Below are 26,390 nucleotides of genomic sequence, written 5' to 3' on the forward strand. Positions count from 1 at the left end.
CTAACCCCATGCACGGCCACCTTTATCTCTAAATGTTAATGTTTACACATCGCATTAGGTACTCATTTGCGGCCGAGTCGACCTAGGGAGGCCCAGGACTGATTCTGAAAATCGTCACTGTTGTTGGCCATGAGCAGGAATCGAACTCGGGTCGCTGGGTTCGCAGCGCAACACGCCAACTGTTGCACTACCCCACACACCACACACACTCGGCCACCTGCTTTGCCTCCACAGTACCGGTGCTGACCGTACCGTCAGCACCTGTGTCTGCGTGGAGGCGGAATGCACATTGTTCGCTTACGAGATGTGGATTAGAAGCATTGACAATGACGAAGGAAATTAAACAAACGCTGAAATGTTAATAAATAAGCGCAGGGAGGGGACATGCTGGGAATTACACTGAGAGCCACACAGGAAGACATCGCACTGACGGTTACACAAAGTGGGCTTGGGCAGGACACGTCGCTGGAAGATAGGCTGGTTGACGGTTAACGCTGACGGCACAGCGGCAGTCAAAGGGGTGAACAGCCCTGACAGGAAAACCAACCGCGACAGACGACAGAGGGAGCGATGAGGTCAGCTCACGCGCGAGATGGGCGATCGCGATGGCCTTCATCCAGCAAGTGGACAGACGACGGCTGATGAAGATGACAATCACGATGGGAGGCGGGAGTTGGCAAATCAAGCAGAAAAACGAAGGCTTCACTGTTGCCACTCAGTCACCTGTGCACGATGCACCTTGACCTCCACCTGCTCTTCTTGGGGCAACTGCGGAGCCATCAGGAGGGTGTGCACGCTGTGCGGCTGCCGACACGGAGACAGAAATATGAGAGGGTAGCGCTTGGGAGTTGGCTGGGTGGCTCGAGGTGAGAGCGCTGGGCTGCAACCGCTGAGATCCCGGATTCGAATCCCGGCAGGGACGACCATGGCCCAAGACCGTCGGCATGTGTGTATGTATGCTGTATGGACTGTGGGGAGTGGTTGTGTAGCGGTTAGCACGCTGCGCTATGAACCTGGCGAACCGAGTTCGATTCCCACTCACGGCAAACACCGGTGACGATTATCTGAACCGGTCCTGGGCCTCCCCTAGGTCGACTCAGCCTGAAATGAGTACCTGGTGCGGTGTGTAAACATCGCCACTGGGGAGACAAAGGCGGTCGGGCGTGGTGCTAGCCACCCACCCCCTCGTGTACCGTTCCGGCCTTCATAGGTGCTCGCTAACAGCACTTGCCCCTACAGTCTGTCAAGGCTATAAGGGGGATCTTTGTTTTTGTATGGACTGTATGTACGATGAACTTCTTTCGCACCGTACGTAGCCGAACCGTGCTAATTCGAGGTGCGGGGGGGGACAACAAACTAAACAGCGGTCGTGATCTTATCATCATGCTAGTTGTTGAAGCAGGCAGCTGCCTCTGATTAAACACAGAGGCAGCTGCCCGATTCGACCCCTGAGACGTCCTGTAACTACCGCCCACTGCTGATAGTCTTGGGCTGTGGCCGTCCTTGTAGAAGTACTCATTAGCTAATTGGGATGCTCAGGTGTAGCGAGTTTATGGTCTAAAGCCTGGTCATCAAGGGCTGCACAAACTATCACATTAAATATGGTTCCACACTTAATTTGGCTAAATATCAGTTCTAAGAACTGGTATTCTAAGAACTGATATTTAGGGCGAGAAGGAAAATGCTGCCCCCCTTCTATGCGAACAAGAGGTCACTTTGAAGGGATCCCTAGAGGGAGCTTGGAGGTATTCACTTCCTGCGGGTCATTCTCAAAAACACAAAAGAGTGCACCGCCCTCCGATAGTTTTGATTGGATACTTCGTCTCACGACATGACAACGACGGCACAATTCGGATAAAATTGTGGAAAATAGACCAAACCAATATTTAAATTAATACATGTGTATTGTATGTTGAACTTCTTTCAGGCCTTATGTAGCCAACCGCGCTAATCGGAGGTAGCACGGGATTACCCAACTCTCAAAGCAAACAGATGTTATGTTGTGAACATAACATCTGTTTGGCCAATGTTATCGCGTGAAAATAAGAGCCCTTTAAAGGTTGACTTTTAGGTTCTCCGTGATAGCGCTCTCATGACGTCACTGCAGCCGCGTCCCTCGCGAGCTGCTATGGCTCGGTTCAAACCCAAGTGAAAGCCTTTCTTTCTCACGAACGAATCTTCAAACGTAAGACGTAGTCAAGGGAGCAAGGGGGGAGACAGGGTCGTGGTGTGTATCTGGACAATTCCCAAAACATGAGGCAACCTCAGTCAAAAATTACACAATCGTCCAGACAATACATACGGGGTGCCATTCTGCAGAAGAGTACAGAATATATAATTGTATAAAGCATGACTTATTAATGGAATGAGTCAAATCATTTGACACGCATGAAACTCAATGCACCGTCACACATCTCGGCACGGATGTAAACGTCAGCTTGCGGTCGGGATTAAAGGAACATATTTCCGTAATCGCGTAAAGGGGACACATTATTTCGATCGGAATTGCAGTGCTATTTGATTGATGTGCTATGCCCAGGTAATAAAAGAAAAAAAGACACTGCATGATTACACCAATCATTACCCAACATCTTTCAAGCGGCCCACTGACATGTGCGTACAGACACGCGGAACCGCTCTTGTAGAAGGCTTCAGCTGTGTACTTTTTGGGTAGGCATCTTCCTTTAACACCCAATGCACTGCCAGGAATGCCCCTTTGCAGTCATACTTGACATACGATGAGACGGGAAATTTTGCAATGTCGATGAAACACGAATTGCAATACCCGACGGTAAAATAACAATTGTTTAACTGAAGCCGTGAAAAGGCAAAATGCAAAGCCCTGGCTCAAATGGTGCAAGGGGTGGTTGCACACCTCTGTTAATAGCCCTGAGCCAGTGGTAGACATTCCACAATCCTATGGCAGTGGGCAGTTACTCCACAGGACAACCGCTTTTGACTTTCCACAAAGTGCTAATAACACTGGTCAACACACTTTTTCTGGCATAAAGTATTCCAACGGTTTTAATGTAATTTTGGGGTGCCGATTCCAAATCTGGTATCAGTTTTTGTCTATCACATCAGGTTTTTGAGATATCAAATATTGCATTTTCAATAAAAACTGCAGAAGAAAAATATTTTTAAAATGTGGATATCTACATAAAATGATATTATAAACACACTATCCTAAAAATACAGCACCATATTTTAAGACTAAAGCAGTCACTGACTCGCAACAACTTGCAATCATAAGTGACAGAGTTAATTTCGGGTAAAATCAATGAAAATGGGGTATGCCGATAGCATAAAAATGAGATGTGTTAAAGCAAATCTAAGATCAGATTTGGAATCAGCACCCTGAAATTAGTCTAAAACAGCTGCAAAAGTCCAGGCCAGAAAAAAATGTTTTTTTTTGTTGACCAGTGTAATTGTATCGGCCTCAGAGATGAAAAGCCGAGTCGACCCATGAATAGGATTTGAACGCAAGCCCTTTCAATTACAGGTCATACACTAGCCTGCCAGTTTGTGAATAGAACCAAATTAGGATTTATATCGAGTCTAAATCTAACCACATCTCAAGATTCTGCAAAGAAAGAGTGAGCAGATTTATTTTAATTAAGGAAGCAGTCGGTCATGGGTGGTGGAAAAAAAGGAGGTGCTGAGTCTGGACTTGAACAGGGGCAGGGAGTTGACAGCACGGATGGCTGTGGGAAGGTCAATACAGATGAGAGGCGCAGCAGAGAGAATGAGCAACCTCCCACTCAAAGGTTGACTGGGGGCTTTGAAGAAAGCCGTGATTACTGAAGCGGAGGGGAGTAGAGTGAGCATAAGTGGTTCAAAAGTGAGCCTGACTTTTGGTGAGACACCGAATGTAAAATGCGGTCCATCATTTGCTCGTATTGAACCAATGCTACTGAAACGATGACCTCCCAAGAAAGCAGCATGGCTGATGTTACGTGTAAAAAAAGTGCTTTTATTTTTACACGGGAGGGGCAGATAAGCGCGGCATTATCCGCTTATTTATTCCCAGGCAGAGGAACAAAATACCGGCGTACGCATGGTTTTCTATCACAAGCAATGCAACTCTACAGCGGGAGGTGTTTTGGCAATTCCACACAATACAATCAGGTGGCTGTGCATTTCGAGGCAACAGACCAATTCAAAACGAACCAGAGGCCAATGGGACTGCTCAACTACCTTGGCAGCAAAGGCTCAGAGCGCACGGCGGCTTCATAATCACGATCGTCAAGTACAGGCCGGTCGTCGCTACTGACGGACTACAATCACGGAGGGAAAAATGCAAGTTCATTTTAATCAGCGATGCCTTAAATCACACTACAAATTGCTTCCGTGCTGCCCGTAGATAAATACTCTCCAATGTAAATTACAAATGAAAGTCAAACAGCAGGTTAAGGTTTGTGAATTCACAAAGACTGCTCAGCATACACAAGGACCGACCCCACACCTTCCCCTCCGATGAGCTTTCTGGACGTACTGCGAGTTGTTTGACGATTTTCGATGTGTGGTGTGTTTTTGGGGTTTTGTATAGTCTCACGGATTTCTGTTATTTGTGCTTGTGTACCACCGCCAATGCAATATCACCAAGTAATTTGCTTACACCTACACAACAGGTGTTATAGGCCATCAGGCTCATTCCGTGGGCAGCACAGGGAGGCGAGTCCAGCAAAATCCATTAACGTACTATGCTTCCATGCTCCTGGCCTTAACAAATGTAATCAAAAACCCTAAGCAGGTGCGGCAAATTGCTTTGCCTGGCAGCACAGCCGTAGTAAAGAACCCAACATGAACTAATAGGGTTTTTCCCCTTTTTTCTGGCAACAAAACTGACACCTTTTGCAAGGAATCATGCTTACATGAACCACAATACTTGCAGTCAAATGCAAACAAAACACAATACTCTGATCATTTATGCATTGTCTTTGAAACTGATTGGTCCACACCAGAGACAGCTTTCTTTAGAGCCTAGTCTCATATGATGTTCGACCAGATGACGCCAAAAGGCGCAAGTATTGTGGTTAATGTAAGCATGATTCCTTGCAAAAGGTGTCAGTTTTGTTGCCAGAAAAAAAGGGGGAAAACCCTATTAGTATATTTTGGTACTGGCAAAGGAGGTCCCCATGATGTAACCCCACGTGACTCACTCACTCGTTCACTCACTCACCCGTGGGACGGTCACGAGGGACTGCACGGTCAGCACGAGCGGGCTGCCCGAGCGCTTCAGCAAGGCCGCGGCCTCTGCATGCGTGACGTCCAGGAGCCGCACTCCGTTGACCTGCGCCGGGGGGCGGACACAACCGACAATAAACAAATGCACGCACACGCCGGCAAAGAGGTCGGCGTGTGGACTCGCAAGTGGTCGGAGCAAGTGCTGTTGGCGAGCGCCTATTAAGGAGCACGGTGCGAGACAGGGAGTGGTTCGATTGATTGGGGAATAAACAAGTCGGTTCTCGTCAGGATCGCACCACATGTCGCCAAGCATGCCTCATCTGCAAATGCAGACGAGCACTCACCATTGAAATCCACACACAATACACACACGGCAACGCAATGACCCACATTACACAGACACACACACACACAAAAGTACTAAACAGCCATACAGCGTACTTTTCGGGCAAGTACTGTTAGTAAAATGCCTATTAAGTCTGGAATAGTGCACAATGGGGTGATGAGGCCAACACCACAGCCTTCGTCTCCCCAGTGCTGATGTTTAAACCCTGCACTCGGTACTCATTTTAAGGCCGAGCCGACCTAGGGAAGGGCCAACCAAGTTCAGATATCAGTGGCAAATTAGTGTTGACCATGGCTGGGAATCGAATGCAGGTCGACAGGGTTATAGTGCGTTGATGAGCGCACTGCGCTACAAACTACTGGCGTGTGTGGGAGCATGCAACACGTAAAAACACACGCAACTCGGCAACGACGAAAGCTATCTCTGCCGACAAGGAAAGAGCCACAGGGCGCACCACGGAGTGAGCACCGAGCTGCGTTACGTGCAAGATAAGGCACGCTCCAATGTGTACTACCCTAATTACTTTGGGGCGGTTGTAAATGCAATGCATTTTAATCTCCCTTGTAAAGCAAACATGCCACTGGTTCACAACGTAAACATGTGCAATCGTATTCTTGGTTCTTTCGGTAAAGTCACGTAGAAGGGAAATAATAAAATAATACAAATATAAAACAATAAGAATTCTCACGACGTTTCGACTGCAACACAAGCAATCATCATCAGATGTGGATTTCACACCTGATGATCATTGCTTGTGTTGCAGTCGATTTCACACATGATGATGATTGCTTGTGTTGCAGTCGAAACGTCGTGAGAATATTTGTTTAATATTTGTATTATTTTATTATTTCCCTTCTACGTGACTTTACCGAAAGAACCAAGAATATGAATCCCTGCAGTCACGAAAGCTTAAAATAAAAAAATGTGCAATCGTGTTGCTGGAAGCTGCACATCGATTATGTGCAAAAAAATGAGGGTGATGACGACGATTATGATACCATTGCATGAACCATCTTGTCTGCCTTTGACAAGAAAGTGTCTGGATTGCTGCCAATATTCCCCCATAATGCATCTGCAAGCATTCTTGGCAATGAGCGCCAGAGCAGCGCTGGCTGCTCTCATGACACGGAGCTTGTGAATGCGGTGTTGGTGGATCACACCGAGATGGAACCATGATGCGCACGAGACGCTTACCTGCAGGGCACGAGGCACCTACGTGTGGCAGTTCAGCAAGTAGGGTGTGTTCTGATGGGGCTATCTGCACAGTAGAGTTTGCGTTATCATCTCAACGGTGTAAGTTTTACCAGGCCATTCCGGTCTCTGCTTTCTGTCAGAATTTACTCAACTATAATCTTTTAAAAGATACTAAACAGGGATCCCTAAAATCATGTTGGGCTCAGGAAGCCTTTCCTGGGCATAACAAGGTCACCAAGTTTCAAATCATGGGCGAAGTTGTCGCAACACCACCGCCAACTTCTATCACTCGCCGGCAGTATTTCATTCACGCGGCTACTCCCGAAGCCGTCCACTTTTCGACTCGTCAACCTCGACGTGGACGTATTAACGACCGAGTCCCCGCCGTACGGACGTGGAAGATCACAACAAACCGTGGAGGCCGATTTTAATTGTCATCCTTAGTAGGTCAACATCACTGGGTGGATTCCAACGAAAGGGGGGCCAAATTAATGGGGAGACGTCTGTCGACTTTGTCAAAAACTCGAGCTTAAGCTCATTTCATTTAAACATCCTGGCAGCGCGCGCCAGGGAAGGGAGCCCCCCCCCCCCCGCGTCTTTGTTTAAAGACTGCGTCCTGCACGACAAAAACCCATTACACGCAAGAAGCTGGAGCCATCACAGCTGGGTCCGACGCTGTCATAATTCATTGCCGCGAGGTTGATGCACGAGCAACGTAGCGGCGAGGGTAAACGAGTTCGTACTCGCTCCACTTAAGGGCGGTCGCAGACCGGAATGTGCACCCGACAGAATAACAGAGCTCGTGACGAAATAACCCATCGTAATCGTTGTCAGCCACCATCGTGTATGCTAATGTGCCATTTTATTGAGGCTGTGTGTTGTCTTGGTGTGGTCTGGGACTGGTTTGTTGTTCTTTTTGCTGCATTGCCCAAGCGTGATAAATCGGACATGCAGTGACTCGCTTACCTTTTTCTGGATTTTGCACTTCGATCGATTTTTTTTATTGTTCGCTGTCGTAACTTGCCGACTCGCTCATACTGGACATCTGTGGAAAGGAGCTTCATAGCTCATCGGATTCCTCTTGCAGTCTAATAAAGATTCTGATTGTAATATCCACTGCTGGATGAATGTCCCACACACACACAAACACACGCTGCCGTCATTCCGACCGATCTAGCCAAGAAGGCAATGTGGCTCACGACTGCAATCCAGCATCGAGGGTGGCAGCGAGGTTGGTGGATCACACAAATGTTTGCGAGTCTCCCAAAACCCCCTGGGGGCTGCGAAGTCGCCATCTCCTGGCTCGCCAGAGTAAGGCAGTACAGCAAGTGGGAATAATCTCCATCTTTTGGGGGACTGAGTGTATCCCGAAACGACCACAAATACCAGCTATTAAAGCAAATCCTGGAAGGAAAAATCAAAGGGAAAAAACGACCAGGACGGCCAAAAACGACATGGCTCAGTAACATCAAAACATGGCTACAATTAACAACAGCAGCACAAACTCTACACGCCGTGCTAGACCGGGACCAATATCATCGTGAAGTCGCACACGCCGTTAGGCAGCACTAAAGAAGAGAAGAGTGTATCCGCACCCTCCCACTCGCATGCCCGGGTTTTCTCCGGGTACTCCCGGTTTCCTCCCATGGAGTGGGCTGTAACATCGCGATTTAGGGCCAGAGAGCTTGGGGCAAGTGTAGGTTATAGCATCGGTTCTGGCTGCCTTCCAGCTTGCCTGTGGTTTCCGGCAGCCTCCGGAATCAAACGAACCGTGTGCACATTCCAAGTTTGCGCCGTAGTTCCCGGACACACAGAGGCGATTTCATCGCTTCCATCTCCGCAAGAGGCCATCCCGTCAGATGCGTTCCCTCCGTTGGCGGCCAACCCGTCGTCATCCGGACCGTGACCCATCATCCCCGCTCGCGACGACGTGTCCCTGCATCAGAGGTCGCAACCGGGTACCCGATACCTGTACCCTACCCGATACCCAGCTACCCGTACCTGGCCGGGTACGGGTACCCGTTTGCGACCCTGGTGCGGCCGGGTACGGGTACGGGTAGGCCGTGAGTCACTGGTAACTGTTTGTCACTCATTTCCCAACGTCTTGTCTCTTCTCACAATTCAAGTTCCTAGAATCAACCGACCCGCGCCTGCAACATGGCTTCATCCCAGAGGTCGCAATCAGGTACCCGATACCCGTACCCTACCCGTACCCGGCCACGGGTAGGGTATGGGTACGGCCGGGTACGGGTACCCGTTTGCGACCCTGGTGCGGCCAGGTATGGGTACGGGTAAGGAATCAAAACCCGTTTGCGACCTCTGCCCTGCACTCGCCCCTCTTTCTTTCCACGGGTCAACACGACGGCTCAAAATTGGTGTTTGCTCCCCGATCCGTGTGTTCACCTTTTTCCCGTCGCTCAGTGCATTTCCAAAGTATACTTCGCCCCCACGATTTTTTAAAAAATAAATCAATGCACAGATAAAATGATACGTGCAAACATTTATCTCGAAAATATCGCGTGCAGCCGGAGCTCACCGAGACAAGATGATCTCGCTGTAATTGCCAAGGCCTCCTCCTCCCCCCTTTTGCCATGACAAGGAATTTAATAATTTAATGAAATACATTTTCGATTACCAAACTACGTCAGGCTTTTTTTATATATATTGGATTAAATAATATTGAGAATTAATTTACCCGTCACAGAAGATGATGGGCTGTCTCGATCCTTAACCAGGATTTTAATTCACTGACCTTTCCAGCCACCCAAATAAAAGCTTCACCATACCTTAGTCATGAAGTCTGTTTGACCATACTTCACCACACTGGTCAATGCTGTTTGGTAACAGTGGAGATACTGCTCACCAATGATATCAGTCACAGCCAGGAATCGAACTGGGGTCTCTAGGTTCAAGGTACAGCGTGGCAGATACTGCACCACAGGGCAAGTTGTTTCTTCATCCCATACATACCATGCACGTGTAGTGGCGTAACGCGCGCAAGGTTGCAAACAGCGGGTGCATTTCAGGGCGAGCAGGTGCAAGCGTTAGGACATGGAACAGCCGCCAGAGAGGCGCCAGCAATTAAGGGGAGAAGCGGTAATTCGGTGGGTGCATTTGGGGACAGGCAGGTGCAAGCATGCAAACATGGAGCAGTCGCCGGAGAGACAGGAGGTGGAGATGATAAGGGAGAAAGAGCACGTGCAGGAGGTGCCGCGGAGGCGCCGGCTTAATAGGGGGCAACTGAGGACCCTTAATGAGGAGGGGGATATAAAGGGGTGTGCGGAGAACACGCGTTGGTTGGAGCCGAAGGAACGAAGAGGACAAAGAGCCGGAGACAAGAAGCCTGGGACCTCGCCCTCCACACCTCGTCCACCCCAGCGGTGTTGGCTGATCCCCCGCTGGGGGCACGGACGAGGTTGGAGGTGTGAGAGAAGGCTGACAGACTGGCGGAGTGTGCTGTAACATGCTAGCAGAGTATTAAGTGGCAGGCGAGCGGAGTAAGAGAGAGAGTTCGAAGCAAGAGTGCGTTGTGTAAAGAGCGAGGAGCATCCGTGTGGGATGCGAAGTAATACAGTGACACAGGAGAAAAGCTGACAGTGTCCGTGTGAATACACCACTACACGTGTAACGAGTCGGTGATTATAATTATTTGTTTCGCAATACATGTGTAGTGACATAAAATGGGTCACTATGGCACGTAGCGCTGGTTACTGGTAGAGAGCAGGATCGTGGGTGTAGTAGCCCGGTCTACCAGCAGGGAAGGTGAAGTGTGCCACGAAGCACGTAGCGCCGGTTGCTGGCAGTGAAGGGCATTTAAGGATACAGCGGCCGGTCTGCCAGTAGGGCACGTGATAGTCATGGATGTAGGGTAAAGGTGACAGAGAGGACACGTGGGGCAGAGCCCAGAACCTTCAGGTAGGTTCCAGAAGGGGGCGTGGCGGAGGGCGGATCCAGGCCACGCGCCGGAGGATAAAAGGTAGGCCCCGACGCTGGGTCGGGGCTGCTGCAGTTTGGGAATGGAACCCGTCGTCTTCACAAATCTTCGTCCCCGTCTTCACCTCCTCATCGGTGTTGGGTCAGGCAGTGTGCCGGCTGTCCTGACCCATATATAGTTATCCCCTATACTGTGGAAAGTGTAGAATAAACGTGTATGCCTCTTACTATTATTCGTGTCTCTGAAGTGACTTACTACACATGCAAAAGAATTGTGTGCAAGTCAACTACACTTTATGAAAAGAAAAAGAAAAGATACACATGAAGGCTAATGTGACGAATGGAACTATATAAAACTGAGTTTTACTCACTTAAAAAATAAGATGTTTCAATCAAATAATGACCGTGAATCGTAACAATTCATCCAAACAGCGAGGGGATTGGGTGGCATTAATTGTTAAATACCAACTACAACAGCGGCCATTTGTGTGACATCACCACAGCACTTGTGCCGAGTTATGTGCACTTTGTGGCCATGTGAAATCTCCAAGTCACGGGAGAGACCCAAGCGTTATGGGTAAATGCTCCCCACCGTGCCACCTTGCTCTGTCGGACACCCGGCACTCTCCTCGTTGTTGTGAGCATCGCTCCTCTGCCTTTTGTTGTTGCTGAATAGTGGCTGCCTCCAATTACCCAGGAGCATCCTTTTTGAGCCTCCTCCACAGAGGCCAATCTTGCAGAGGTGTGGACTCGAGTCATGTGACTTGGACTCGAGTCAGACTCGAGTCATGAATTTGATGACTTGCGACTCGACTTGGACTTGCATAACAATGACTTTGTCCCACCTATGAGATGTGGACTCGAGTCATGTGACTTGGACTCGAGTCATACTCGAGTCATGAATTTGATGACTTGCGACTCGACTTGGACTTGCATAACAATGACTTTGTCCCACCTATGAGATGTGGACTCGAGTCATGTGACTTGGACTCGAGTCAGACTCGAGTCATGAATTTGATGACTTGCGACTCGACTTGGACTTGCATAACAATGACTTTGTCCCACCTATGAGATGTGGACTCGAGTCATGTGACTTGGACTCGAGTCAGACTCGAGTCATGAATTTGATGACTTGCGACTCGACTTGGACTTGCATAACAATGACTTTGTCCCACCTATGAGATGTGGACTCGAGTCATGTGACTTGGACTCGAGTCAGACTCGAGTCATGAATTTGATGACTTGCGACTCGACTTGGACTTGCATAACAATGACTTTGTCCCACCTATGAGATGTGGACTCGAGTCATGTGACTTGGACTCGAGTCAGACTCGAGTCATGAATTTGATGACTTGCGACTCGACTTGGACTTGCATAACAATGACTTTGTCCCACCTATGAGATGTGGACTCGAGTCATGTGACTTGGACTCGAGTCAGACTCGAGTCATGAATTTGATGACTTGCGACTCGACTTGGACTTGCATAACAATGACTTTGTCCCACCTCTGCAATCTTGTCACTGTTGGCAGCAGTCGTCAGTAAATCCACCAAGCTCCGATCTTGTCACTGCTGGTAGCAGTTGTCAGCAAGTCCACCCAGCTCCAGGTTCTCCCTGCCACATCATGTGCCATGCCCATTGAACCCCGTTCAGCTGGCTATACAAAAGCTGCTTGGACACGAACTGGCTGGGCATAGAGGGTACATGACACAGTCAATGCATCATCTCCTGCCAGATAAGCTCACTGGTGGGACTGTCTAGATTTTCACAAATTTGTGAGCTCCTCAAGCAATCCAGTATGGTTAAACCCAGGGTGGATCGCAGACAGGCAAGCCCAAATGTTTCAAACCGGCTCAGGTGTTCCTGCAAAAGTAGCCACGTTTCTCAAGCATAGAGAAGGCAGGGCACTGTTGATCCCGGGAAGACGCAAAGCTTGGCATGGAGAGGCCGGGGCTGCTTCCACACCACCATTACGCAATCGATGAAAAATATAAATCCGCTCCACTGATTCGGACCTCCACTGGTAAGCTGCCGCTGGTGATAGGCACCCTCGCTACCTAGATATGGGAACTTCTACGCCCTCTCCACAGCTACCCAATCACTCATGGAGGAGAGTGGAGAGGATGGTGTGTTTTATGTCCAGGCATGTGCTTTGTTTTGGTGATGCTGATTATAACACCTCACCCTCTTAAACAAACTAAACTATGAACTGTTTTTTTTATGTTACCAGGTAAGGCCCCACTGAGCTATATAGCTCTTTTTCAGAAGCGACCTGGCCACAAATGATAGCTCAACGAACTGGCTTATCATGATGAAAATTTATAGCAGTCAAATACTCTAAACGCATGTTTCAAAATGTGGAGGGAAAACCGGAGGACCCGGAGAAATATCCACACGACCACGGGGAGAGAGAGAGAGACACCGCAAACTCCAAATATACCCCAGGCATCAGGGTCAGGATTGAACCCACGTCCTCCTGTATACCAGGCAAGGTAGTTAACATCTCCTAGCCACCGTGGCACCCATTGGTGAGCTCCAGTTTCTGGTTGGAGCAGACTCTCCCACCTACTTTTTCGCACAAGTAGAAAGTATAAAGTTAGCATCATAGGTAACACGTGCACCAGTGGGGAGCCATCCATTGACCGCACAGGGGCTTCGATTAGCCTCCTGTTTTATCTGCACCAAATGGAAATTTCGCCGCTACAGCCAAGGAAAACTTCTCAACCTATGCGGTCAAAAAAAGAAAAACGTTCAATAGTTTTGGAGACAAGCGAACAGAGAATGGTTCCGACGCACAGCATTACTTTGGCCAGTCCATCGCCATTAACACAAACTAATCATTAGCGTAATTGTGGATATCAATTACAAAATTGATAAGTAGACAATATGATGCCTCCGTGTGTCTATCCATGCAAAAAAATGTCAAACATTTCGTACACAAACCATCGGCCCAATGGCCATCTGCAAGTGCACAATTTCATCAGCATTGGTTCAGTACAAGCACAGGCTGGAACGGTTTCAAAATTCAGTGTCTCATCAGCAGTTTCTGGAATCAATGCTGGTTAACTGCCAAATATTTTAAGCAAGGTATTTAATAATCCTAACAATGGGGTCAGGAACTCAAAAACCTGAAAACTACACAAAGCCATGGCCCCATGATGACATTATAGGCCAGGTAAATGAAGTTGAGGTTTAAGTCCTCGTAGCAATTCCCTACACACTGCTGCAGTTAATGGGGCGCCACCGTGGCGAGATGTTAACTCCCTCGCCTGGTATGCAGGTCGTGGGTTAGATCCCGACCCCAACACCTGCTGTTTATTGGAGTTTGCATGTCTCTCTCCCCATGGTCGCGTGGTTTTTCTCCATGTCCTCCGGGTTTTCCCTCCACATTTAGAAACGCGCGTTTAGGGTATTTGGCTGCTATACATTTCCACATGATAATCCATTTCGTTTGAGCTATCATATGTGGCTCGGTCGCTTCTGAAAAAGACCTATGTAGCTCAGTTGGCCTTACCTGGTAAAATAAAAAAAATAGTTAGGTAGAGAATGTGAGGTCCATGCATGAACACCCCTGCCTAAACCCACACTAGGGTACCATAGGCGTTGGGTATGATGGTGAGTACCAAAGACTGTGTGTATGATGGCAAGTACCATAGACCGTGGGTATGGTGGCGAGTACCATAAACCTTGCGTACTATTAGTAACTTGTTGGTCACGCCGGGTTAGTAGCGCAGCACCAATAACCATTACGCAACCGCTCCCCACAATGCCTGATACACAGATACTTACAGCAGCAATCTTGTCGCCAGCACGCAGGCCAGCTGTGGTGTCGGCCGGGCTGCCCTCCAGGACCTGTTTAATGAAGATGCCGGCATGGAGCGGGTTGACAGGGGCGGCACCACCGCTGGCCTGGTCACGACCGCCCACAATGCTGATGCCCAGTGGCACCCCTGGAACTCGCCGTAGCTCGACCCTGCAGTGCCCAGGCAGCACCAATGCATACCACACACATCATGCACCATATACACAAAGACAACAGCAGCCGCCATTCGCCACGAAATGGAGGCGACGTCACCACGGTGCTTGTGCCAGGCTAGGTGCACTCCGAGGACACGTTAAGTGTTGAAGGCGCGCTGAGAGGCCACGGGACAGACCCAGGTGCCACGGGTTAAATGAGATGACTGGCAGATCTAATATATTTCCACAGCATATACCACATGCACACCATACATACACACACCACACGCATTCCATACATATACCGCACACAAATACACCGCACACACCATACACAAACTGCACAAAACACATACCACATACACCATATTTCTACACCGCACACCTCACACATCATACACATACCACACACACACACCATAATATACAAAAAACACACACAAACAACGCACATGCCACACACTCCAGTCCTTTGCCATGCACATCGGACACCCCACCCCCTTGTGCGCCGTGCCAGCCTTAACAGAAGCTCGCTCACAGGACCTGCCCCAACAGTCTGTTAAATGCCATATAGGGGAATCTTTATCTTTGTGTGTACGCACATGTGCCAACAGGAGTGTAGAGGCTCGCGCACTGCGCTATGAAACACAGCGAGCCGAGTCCGGTTCCTGCTCACGGCTTACACCAGTGACGATTGCCTGAACCGGTCCTGGGCCTCCCCTAGGTTGACTCAAATGAGTACCTGGTGCAGTGTGTAAACATCGCCACTAGGGAGACAAAGGCGGACGGGCGTCGTTGCTGGCCCCCCAGCCCCCTCCGTTCGCCAACACCGGCCTTCCATAGGTCGCTCGCTAATAAAGCACTTGCCCCTTCCCCCTCGACAAAGTGTTAAGGCTACACGGGGGACCTTTGTCTTGTGCGTGAGCAGACCTGCGTGGGGGGCCCCAGTGTCGGTGTCCGCCCGAGTGCTGCACTTCGCTCTCCTGGCCCTCGCCCTCCTCCCGCTCCGGCAGCTCGCTGCACACGCGCGGCACCACCGCCGCCGCCACAACGACACGCCGCAAACGCTCCCGTTACTCCCCCGCGGCGAACGCAAACAACCGCGCCGGGGCACAGCCCGCGGACGGCACCGGGTGCGCCCCCGAGACAGCACCGCAGATCACCATCTCATGACGGAGGGCTCTCACACACACACACGCATACTGCTCTCGATTTTGGCCGACTCAACCGTTGCAAGAGACAGTGTTGGAAACGTCATTAATTGATTATCCAGTCAACGATGTGGTCAACAATGCATTTCATCGACTCGAATGCTCGTCTGTTAACGTTCTTGTTTTAACATAGCTTTGTCGAAAGTATTTATGTCATGCCATGGACGGATTACTATACACATGTTACAGACGAGAAGCCCCACATTCATCAATAAGTGGCCGTAAAAAAAACTAAGCAAGAGGTGATGTTTTGGGAAATGGCTCTTCTTCGCAGCACGTGGGCCAATGCCTGAAACGTCACCTGTTATATATTTTTAAGGCCACAGGATTGTTGACAAATGTTGAGTTTTTTTGTCACTTGTGCTTGTGCACCGGCTGCCAACGCAGCAGCAGCACAAATAAGTTCAACATACATACATAACATCGCCAAATAAAGTTACACATAAACAAGGGCTATTTAAAAGATACTTCTCCTTGGAATGCAGAGGTCTAATAATTCTAAGTGGCTATAACACGAGAGAAATGCTTAAGCGTTTCTTTAAGTGCGATGAATAATTCTCGAACACAGCTCTCAAAAAAAGCTTGCTTTCAACACCCTCTCCCACCGAGCCGCTCCAAGGGCTACGTTGTTTACCTGACCCTCCTTGTTTAACTGACCCTTTTTGAATCTGATAATCTTTTAAGTAGAACAACAAGAGGATCAAACTAAGGAAGACAAAGTTTAATTTCAACGCACCGTATCACACAAAAGGCACATTTCGTTTTGTATTTGGCAAAGACCCAGGCATTGCATTACATTCTACGATTGCAAAACAATGTCGGTAATTACAAAAAATAATAATTTATTAGACGGCAGAGAATACGCGAGAGAAACGAACGTAACCGGAACAAAAATGCAAACAAATAACATCTTACCTTGAATTGTTGTGTTTCATGATAATTACTGGTTTTGTGTTTCAAAGAATGGACAGGGACACTTCGAATGAAAAGAGGAGGAACAGAGACACGCGCGCGACGCAACACCAACAAGATGCAAGTGGAAGGAAGAAAGAGCCATTGATTCTGGATGCTTTTCTACGTGTTCATTGAGAAGTAAATTAATTAATGCCATGACAACGGCTGCAGCCGAGACGAATAGGAAAATGCTAAATATAATTGTGCAGTTAATGTATGAACAACACAGACACCGGTTCATTCGGCACGTGTGTGTTCGAGCTGGCGGTCCAAACCACAACGTATAAAAGGGATCGTAGAGCAAGGCTGGGGAGGGGGGGAAGGTAGGAGAGGAATAGCATCCAAAAAGGTAGACATGTGGAATAAACAAAGACCACCACCACCACCACAAACAAAACAAAAAAAAACGCTTTAATAATAAGTAACCACGCAAAATGCAAATAATTCAACCGATAAACGCGGAACGAACGGCAATTTATGACGGATAGAAATAGCCGGGCGAGCGCACGATCGTCACACACACACACGCACGCGTGGGTGCACGCGCACGCACGCACGCAGACGCGCAGGCCGCCCACGCGTGACTCGTCAGCGCTCGAGTCATGGGGCCCCTGAACAATGCACACAACCTTTCGCTCACCCGGCAGGGGGGGGTGGGACACGTGAGCGGACCGTTCGCTCGCGCGCCCGTAGACACGGCGTTTCCCCTGCCCAAAGTCGACCATTAAATAACAACGACAGGAGCGCACCAACAACAATCGACACGACATCGTCAGCGCCTTTCCAACGTTTATTTATTTTTTTCCCCCCTACAAAAAAAATATATAATTAGTATCAAATTAAACGTTAACAAAAAATATCCCGGGTTCCCAAACGATCCGGAATCCGCGTTTTAACAGTGCGTTCCCCCTTAACCGACAAAAGCCAGCCCCTGCTCATGCTTGGCTGATGCGTAATAACAGGCGGCAGCAAAATCCAGTTGCTTTGAAAGCCGAAGAGAGAGAAAAAAAACGCGTGTTTGTCGTAAGCACCGTGGTGGAAGGGGGTTGTGAGGAGGGTGGGGAAGACAGGCAATAGCAGACGACGAATGGACGTTGGCTATAAATTTACAGCCGACCAGGGGGCCAGCAGTGCAATAGGTTACATTCAGCAGCACTTTGCAAATGTGGTGTCATTGTCATCGGCAGGATGTGGATATCATTGTCATTGTTATCACTGTAGTGCAAAACCAATGTAATCAGCTGTTCCTTTAAGAAAATCTCCATCATATGAGAGTGATTTAGAACAATGCTTATATTAAAGATTTCAGAGCATATATATACACACTGTACTTTGTACACTATTGCATTTTTATGCATTTTATGCAAACAATCTCTATGCTCATACAATGCTATAAACCAGATATTAGCAAATAAGATATAAAAAGTTTCAAACGTCATTATATTTAATTTTTCATAAAGCAATCAACATCATAGCACTACTTGTTGTTATGGTTAGAAGGCTTCAAAATTAGCCCAATTAGGCTATTGAGACAAATATTACCATTAATATATATTTTCTTTAAACGTTTGAGAACCGGCTGCATTAAAACATACACATTTAGAGACACATAAATCCACATTGCTTACACAAACAACTGGACTTTAAAACGAGTAAATCACCAACTCTGCTTTATGGAATGTAAGAAATAAAAACTGGATTTGACCCATCCGCACAAATGTAAAACAGTATTTAAGCTCCACTTTACACTTGCAATTTCTGCAAATTATTGCGCAGCTGCAGGGAATACATACAAAGTTTGAATGTAATGAATTAAACCACGCGATGGTATTTATGTGCTTTTTGGTGACTTTTCTGAAACCACTACACTTGGGAACCAGGCTTTAACCACATTTGGCTGTGCAAATTTCACCTCTGTGGATATGCAAACTGAATTTGTAATCACCAAAAACATCAATCCTTGACTACTCCTGCTTAAAATGTATACAGAAGGCAAAGGTGCAGCCCTGCAACTGCTCGCTCACGCCACTGCTGGCAGAATGGCCTGCACTAGAGGGAGCTCTAGAGAACCATTCTAAGAGGGCAAATTGTCTACTCTTTTTCCACACTGGCCAGACGTCTTAGAAGGGGTGAAAATATCAACAATTACCCCACCAATTGTGACCTATTGATGAACTATGCTAATACCCATTTCTCCTGCTGGGTGGACCGAGGCAGGGGTTGGGATTCAGTAAACTTCCACATTGTTTCAGCTGCCACTCCGGGAGATCAAACTGGCAACACCAAATCCAGCGTGCTCACCGTTACACCGTGATGGTGTCCCACACTTACACATAATGGAAATTATTCTCTACTGCTCTTCAAACGAGCACTGCCTCGCCAGCCTGAAGAGGCTCGAATGCCTAGCAGAGCTGAATAGCTGAAGTAGAAAATAGGGGCACCAAGAGCATTCAGGTAATCGGTGAGAGGCGAGATGGAATGAATGGCTCACAGGTGACGACATCACATTTATCCCTCTATTTAAGACAGAAACAGAAGGATTTCTCCACAAATCCCATCTGTCGCCTGATGTTGCTAGTTGTAAATACTGGCGAAACATCGTACTCGAATTGTAAATGTTGTGGGTTTACTCTCCAACACACCGGTGTGCTGTACTAGTAAGCAATTGGCATGTTTTGTTTACGTGACAAACCTTACTAATTGGCTGTGGTGGGTGGTGGCGGGTTTAACGACGCATTCATATTTACGCGAGCCAACCCAAAAACCTGTATTATGGAGACAGAATGAGTTTCCTTTACCAACTGGCACTGACCGGTGTAGTGAAGTATGGTCAACCGCCCCCTACCGTAATGACCCATGCGCAGAAACGATGACGATTTCCTAAAGTTGATGCTCCGCATTAGAAAAATTAGTGTTTCGTTAATTAGTTACGCAAGCACAACCATGATCAATGTGCACGCTTGCTCAATCGCCGTTAATCAGTGCGTCTCGCGTCACACCGATGGCTTTTCACCTCTTTACCTGTACTGAAATTGCCGTGCGTGCCCGCCTTCCACTTTTCTTGCGGAGCCTAAACTTATAAAAGAGCAACAACACAAGAAACAGAGACTCATTAATCCTCACGATATTAACTTCCAAATGACGCGTTGAGAAATAAGGTGCCAACATTTCAAGCAATTTATTTGAACAGCCATTAATTCTGTTTTAATAAAGCCACACCGCCAATCCAATTATTAGCTCTCGGCCTTACCTTCATGCCTTCCTATCAGTGATAGCTTTAAAAAAAGAAATTCAGAGCCAAAAACAATAAGGAGTCATCAGGCACCGCACACGCACAAGTGTGATAACGTAGACACTAAATGGGTAAATTAAAAATAATCAGGTATTTTACTGCTACTTAAGAGGGAATTCAGATATCGATGTTTTGAGCACATGGCCTTCTTTAACCAACAATTACTAGAGAAGGTCGGTTATCAAAAACAGAGTGGGGGTCAGGTCAACTGAAATGTCAAGATGTTCCTTTTATTTCCAATAAAACCATTTAAAACCTTCAGTGAACCTGTTCTTCACTGTATGTGGTACTGCAGTCGGCAGTGGTGCAACAGCACAAATAACAAAAACGCAACATATTAATCACGAAAAATATTGCCCAAAAAGTAAAACGTATGTATGAAATAGGCAATGTTTCAGGAAATGGCTCTTCCCAATCTCTTTGCTATAATTAAGAGCTATTGCCCGAACTGTTCCTGTCATGATGTCTTTAGGGCAGGGCTATTATTGACAAGTGCTTTGAGCGTTTCTCTTCTTGAGGGGGGGTAAATGTAAGTGATGAGTAAATTCCCAAAATTCCATAACCACGATACAATTTGTAATGCTAACCCATGGGATATGTATTATCTAGAGCCTCCCACTGTAACTGCAATGTTACTTTATACAACTACAGTAAAACCTTGGATTGCGAGCAACTTGGTCTGCGAGTCTTCTTGTTCTTTCGGTAAAGTCACGTAGAATGGAAATAATAAAATAATAAAAATAAGACAGAGTCTGCATTATCGACAGACCTGGTCTTCACCTGAGGACGGCTGCTTGCGTTGTGGCCGAAACGTCGTGAGAATTATTTTATTATGTTTAATTTTTATTATTTTATTATTTCCATTCTACGTGACTTTACCGAAAGAACCAAGAAGATGAATCCCTGCAGTCACGAAAGCTTTAAATCGAAATTGGTCTGCGAGTGTTTTGCAAGACGAGCAAAATTTTTAAATAAATATTAATTTGATAAATGAGCGAGCTCTTGCAATACGAGTAGTGCGTGTATACGATTTGTCTGCCGAGCGTCACGTGATCACAACTGATATACGAGTGCTTTGGATTACAAATACGTTTCGGGAATGAATTGTGGCAAACCAAGGTTTTACTCTATGCAAAAACAAAACTTTGTATAATTGTCCAAAAATCTGGTCTTGCAAAGCTGAAAGTTTCTCATTGAGAATATTTCACAAATGTGTTCACTTTACATACATATGAAAAATACATTTTATTTGTATTGAAAAATAACCTAATACTACGCTGTGGTGTAGGGGTGCACAATACGGAACACCCCGTCACAGACTCCACGGATCACATGAGCGGCACATTCACCGCAAGTGGCTCAGTTTTTGTTTCTGTCACGCGGACCCAAGCTTAGCAGCACAACTGCCATGCGTATTATTTTTACTCATTCCATTTAAATGTCGTACGTAATTCGAATGTGTTAACGTGTAAAACGCTCCAATATGCAGATGATCTGGAGCACTGAATGTGAAAATGAAAGGCGTTTGACTTAGAAACCCAGATTTACGTTTTCAAAAAGGGCTGCTGTCAAACTTCAAGAGGGCTCAACTTCAAAACGTTTCTCAAGTATATATTATTTTCCTGGATTGATATTTCTACTTAACGTTGCACCTTATAATGTAGTCACTATCATCAAGGGCAGTTCCATGATTTTGGAGTAACATTTCTGACACCAATAATATGATTATAAAGTGACTTTTTTTTCTCTTTGGCAAATCAAGTCAATCAATTGGGGCTGTAATTCAGATGGAATGTGTCCACCTTTCTCGGTAAGGAAAAAATCATCGTAATATAATGCGGTGTCAGATGTACGCAAAGAAACTGTAGATTTCCATCCATGCTGTGATGTTGGTGGTGGTGCCAATCCATTGATTTGACCCATAAATAAACCACATTTTCCAAAACTATAATTCCCATCAAAATCGTACCTCATGTCTTATTAGGAAATGACACATGTCAGGTTGCCTAATTTGTGGGACTACCCGTATGGTTAATATAAAAAAAATGTGCCAAAACCACCAATGCTTCTACTTAAACATATAGGATATTTAAATACATAACTACGCATTGATTGCATTATGCTCAATTGCATTTAACGTGGGAATTAAAAATTCTGAGAATCTATATCACTACCATATGACAGCAGAAGTGCTCTGATATAACATGCATTATGGAATTTAATTGATCCAATGCCCTTCCAGTTTCATTTATTCATTCATAATGGATACGCATTATACACAGGAAAAGATCAATTTCACATTAGCAAACCTATTTTCAGGATCTGCATCATTTTTCGGAGGCTCAACTATCCACTGAAAATTATCCTCAACATCACTTCAATCAATACGATGCATGATGAACAATCTGGCCCTTGCTCAAAGACATACGATTCCCCACGTAGGCTGTTACATACTGTTGGGGCAAGTGTCGTTAGTGAACACCCATGAAGGCCGGCACAGCATACGAGGGGGTAAGTAGCCAGCATCACGCTTAGTCCCCTTTGTCTCCCTCGTGCTAATATTCACACGCAGCACCAGGTACTCATTTAAGGCCGAGTAGACCTAGGGGGAGGCCCAAGACAAGTTCAAATATAGACCACGATGTTATCTGTGGCTGGGAATCAAACTCGGCCCAACGGGTTCATATAGTGCAGTGCTCTGGCCACTCGCACTCATGGAACGGTGGCGGGGCAAAGGGTGGCGCGTGCTCCATGCGTTTGCCACCATGAAGGGGGATTTCGATTTTATATATAAGGGTCCTGCGGTGGCGAGATGTTAACTGCCTCGCCTGTTATGCAGGAAGTTGTGGGTTCGATCCAGACCCTGCCGCCTGCTGTATATTTGGAGTTTGCGTGTCTCTCTCCCTGTGGTCTTGTGGATTTTTCTCCGGGCCCTCCAGTTTTTCCCTCCACATTTTAGAAACATGCGTTTCGAGTATTTGGCTGCAATACATTTCCACGTGATAAGCGACTTAAGTCGAGCTATCATTTGTGGCCAGGTCACTTCTGAAAAAGAGCTAAATAGCTCATTGTGGGCCTTACCTGGCAAAATAAAAAAATAGTTCAAATGTATCGGTCGTGCAATGAAGCAGGCAGGCTGTGTGTAGACATACCAAGCTGCTGGGGGCTCCTGTGGCTGGCACCGGCTGTAAATTTCACAGCACCACTTCCATCCACAGAATCCTCCTACGAGACAACGTGCGGAGGGAAACACGGCAGCAAGGCTTTGTACGACACCCCTTCCTTTGTCCCACTGGGGATAATTAGACCCAGTGTTGCGACGCGCACAGCAACTCACCGCTAACACACAAGAGGCAAAGATGACTATCCACACATTAGCCTACGTGGGATGGGGGAGCAAGCGCTGTCAGCGGGCACGTTTTGAGACTAGAAACACAATGGGGTGGTGGGGGCCAGCACTACACACACAGCCCACAACTGTCGTCTCCCCAGTGCAACTTGTTTGAGAACATTAGATTTATTCAACATTAGATTATTACTTTGATTCATATATTCATATACTGCATTAACCACACACACGTGTGGTGAACATGCATGCAAACAGACATGCTCTGATAAGTATATATGCGTTGTTCTCTGTCCTAACACTGGTGAGACTAGGCCATGAAGAAGGCTGTCTCTGGTCAAGGCCAATCAAGTTTCAAAGACAATGCATATTATTATTTTTTTTTTCTGGAAGACTTTGGAGTTTTTCTTGGATTTTTCTGTTTGCGCATAGTCACATAGTCACTTTAAGATGTTTTCTTGTTCATGTTTTTGTTTTTTGTTTGTTGCGGTTGCACCCGATTCGAGAGCCGAATGGCTCACAGGGCTATACCAAATAAATGAAACTGAAAATTATCAGAGCATGTTTGTTTGCATGTTTACCACAATTACGTGTGATTAATGCAGACTTGATTCCTTGTAAAAGGTTTCTATTTGGTGTTTGAACATCTTAACACCTAGTTTTATTGCCAGAAAGGGTAAAACCTACTCTTATTTTTTATACTTTGATACTGGCAAAAAGGTCCCATGATATATTCATAGACTGTAGCTCTCGATTTAAAGCTTTCGTGACTGCAGGGATTCATCTTCTTGGTTCTTTCGGTAAAGTCACGTAGAAGGGAAATAATAAAATAAAACATAATAAAATAATTCTCACGACGTTTCGGCCACAACGCAAGCAGCCGTCCTCAGGTGAAGAACAGGTCTGTTCCCCCCTCCAACCCAGCTTAAATATACGCTGCCAAGCCTGGTGGTGCCCATTCAGACGCTGTCTTTCCGACAGACCTGTTCCTCACCTGAGGACGGCTGCTTGCGTTGTGGCCGAAACGTTGTGAGAATTATTTTATTATGTTTAATTTTTTATTTTATTATTTCCCTTCTACGTGACTTTACCGAAAGAACCAAGAAGAAGACTGTAGCTCATCAACCCGAGTTCAATTCCTGGCCACAGCTAACATCAGAGGCGAGTGATATCTGAACCGGTCCTGGTTACCCACCCCGCCGCCAACCCACCCTGACGAGCGTGAAGTTTGGCCAAACAAGCCCCGTGACAGACATTAAAACTAAACAATTATATTACCAGGTAAGGCCCACTGAGCTATGTCGCTCTTTTTCAGAAGCAACCTGGCCATACATGATAGCTGAACGAAGTGGCTTACCAAGTGAAAATGTACAGCGACCAAATACTGCAAAAGCATGTTTTTAGATGTTGAAAACATACAGCAGGCGTCGGGGTAGGGATCGAACTCACGACCTCCTGTATATAAAGCGAGGTAGTTAACATCTCCACACTGCTGCACCCCATGGTCCGGGGTGGTTTAAATCCACGAGTGGACTGACAAACATTCGTTGTTCTTCATTAGACCTCCTTTGCCAGTACCATAATATAATATATTATCATAGTATGTTTTTTGTTTGCATTTTGACTGCAAGTATTGTGGTTAATGCAGACATGAATCCTTGTAAAAAGGTTTCAGTTTTGTTGCCAGAAAACAAGGGGAAAACCCCTATTATTGTCCGTTTTTCTGTGCTCTGCAACCACCCTTAACACATTTTAACCCGAAAAGCTGCAGGAGTAAATTGCTGTTCGTGAACACCTATCAAGCCAGCATGGCACATGAGAGCATGGTATGGAGCAGCAAAAAATACCCAATTGCCACTGTCTCCCTGTCTTACTGCTGATGATGTACCATGTAGATATTTAAGGCTAGGGAAGACCCATGACAGGTATAGATACTACAAGCCACATATGTTGTGATCTGGAACTAAACCAAAAAATGAAAGCACAGTGTGCTGATAATTACAGATGCCCACAGGCACACAGAAGCTTTCACTTGCCCGCTCGATTACATTGACAGACTGCAATAAGTACTCATTGTAGGCCGAGTCACCCTAACAGAGGTCCAACTTGGCTTCAGATATCAGCTGGCTCTGCAGTTGTGGGTCATAACCAGGAGTTTAACATAGGTCTGAAGGATTGTAATACACTGCATCAAATCACTTGGGCTGTGCATGCGCGTGAGCCCTGCAATCCGAAAGCGATCGCGGGCGGACCTGCGAGCTCCTCGCTCGGCTCAGGAAGTCATCCAGGTTGACCTCCTCGTCGCTGGACGTGCCGTCCTCCGTCCGTGACACCGCCGCCGGCCTCCGGGGTTGGGGAGCCCCCGGCATCCCTTCGTGATTATCGCGCGCACGCACCCGGCGCTCTGCGGACGCACGGAGACACGGAAGCGCGGCGCCTACAGCGAACCTGCCTCCAATACAACCGCCGGGCGCGGTGGCGCACACACCTGTTGATCCCAGCACCTCGGAGGTACGGTTGCTGGATTAAATTCGAAAACAAACACTAAATTACTTAAATACTCGATTGGGATTACACAGTCGGAATCAAAATATTTGTTCCTATTGCAGGAGGAATCCCATGCGCTATGAAGCTCTTTTCACAGATGTCCAGGCGGGGGCGGGGACGGGTGAGCATGTTACGAAGTAATCGCCGCCCTCGACTGGCAGACGAATGTCCACGTGCAGGCCGATGCCGAGTGACCGTGTGCCGCATCCGCGCCACGCTGCCATCAGGGGGTTCCCCCCCCAAGAGCAAGAAGAATGACGCTCAGAGACCTTTCTAGAGGCTGTTTCATACCGGATCATCTTTACCAGAGTTATAGTGCCCCTCCGGTATGGAATTACAAATGGACAGATGGACAGAGCGAACACATAAACACTCTAAACTTTAGTTGGGAAGCATTATATTTATTTCTAGAAAATCCTTGCA

General features: G+C 46.9%; 1 protein-coding gene across 3 annotated transcripts in view; it reads right to left on the reverse strand.

Annotated features, from left to right (window-relative positions):
* LOC144726670 (multiple PDZ domain protein-like) overlaps window positions 1–26,390 on the reverse strand; it is a 166,489-nt gene that overhangs the window by 98,554 nt on the left and 41,545 nt on the right. For 2 of the 3 annotated variants that reach the window (XM_078605433.1, XM_078605432.1), the window contains exons 16-22: window positions 25,673–25,824; window positions 23,227–23,299; window positions 19,804–19,852; window positions 15,548–15,634; window positions 14,450–14,633; window positions 5,183–5,293; window positions 724–804 (exon numbers count right to left, since the gene is read on the reverse strand). In XM_078605433.1, coding sequence (XP_078461559.1) covers window positions 724–804; window positions 5,183–5,293; window positions 14,450–14,633; window positions 15,548–15,634; window positions 19,804–19,852; window positions 23,227–23,299; window positions 25,673–25,824 — 737 coding nt within the window. The remainder of the gene's footprint in view (window positions 1–723; window positions 805–5,182; window positions 5,294–14,449; window positions 14,634–15,547; window positions 15,635–19,803; window positions 19,853–23,226; window positions 23,300–25,672; window positions 25,825–26,390) is intronic. The other variant, XM_078605434.1, reaches the window with a different exon arrangement.

Source organism: Lampetra planeri, chromosome 24 (genome assembly GCF_965212315.1).
Source record: "Lampetra planeri chromosome 24, kcLamPlan1.2.h2, whole genome shotgun sequence".
NCBI classification, from domain to species: domain Eukaryota; kingdom Metazoa; phylum Chordata; class Hyperoartia; order Petromyzontiformes; family Petromyzontidae; genus Lampetra; species Lampetra planeri.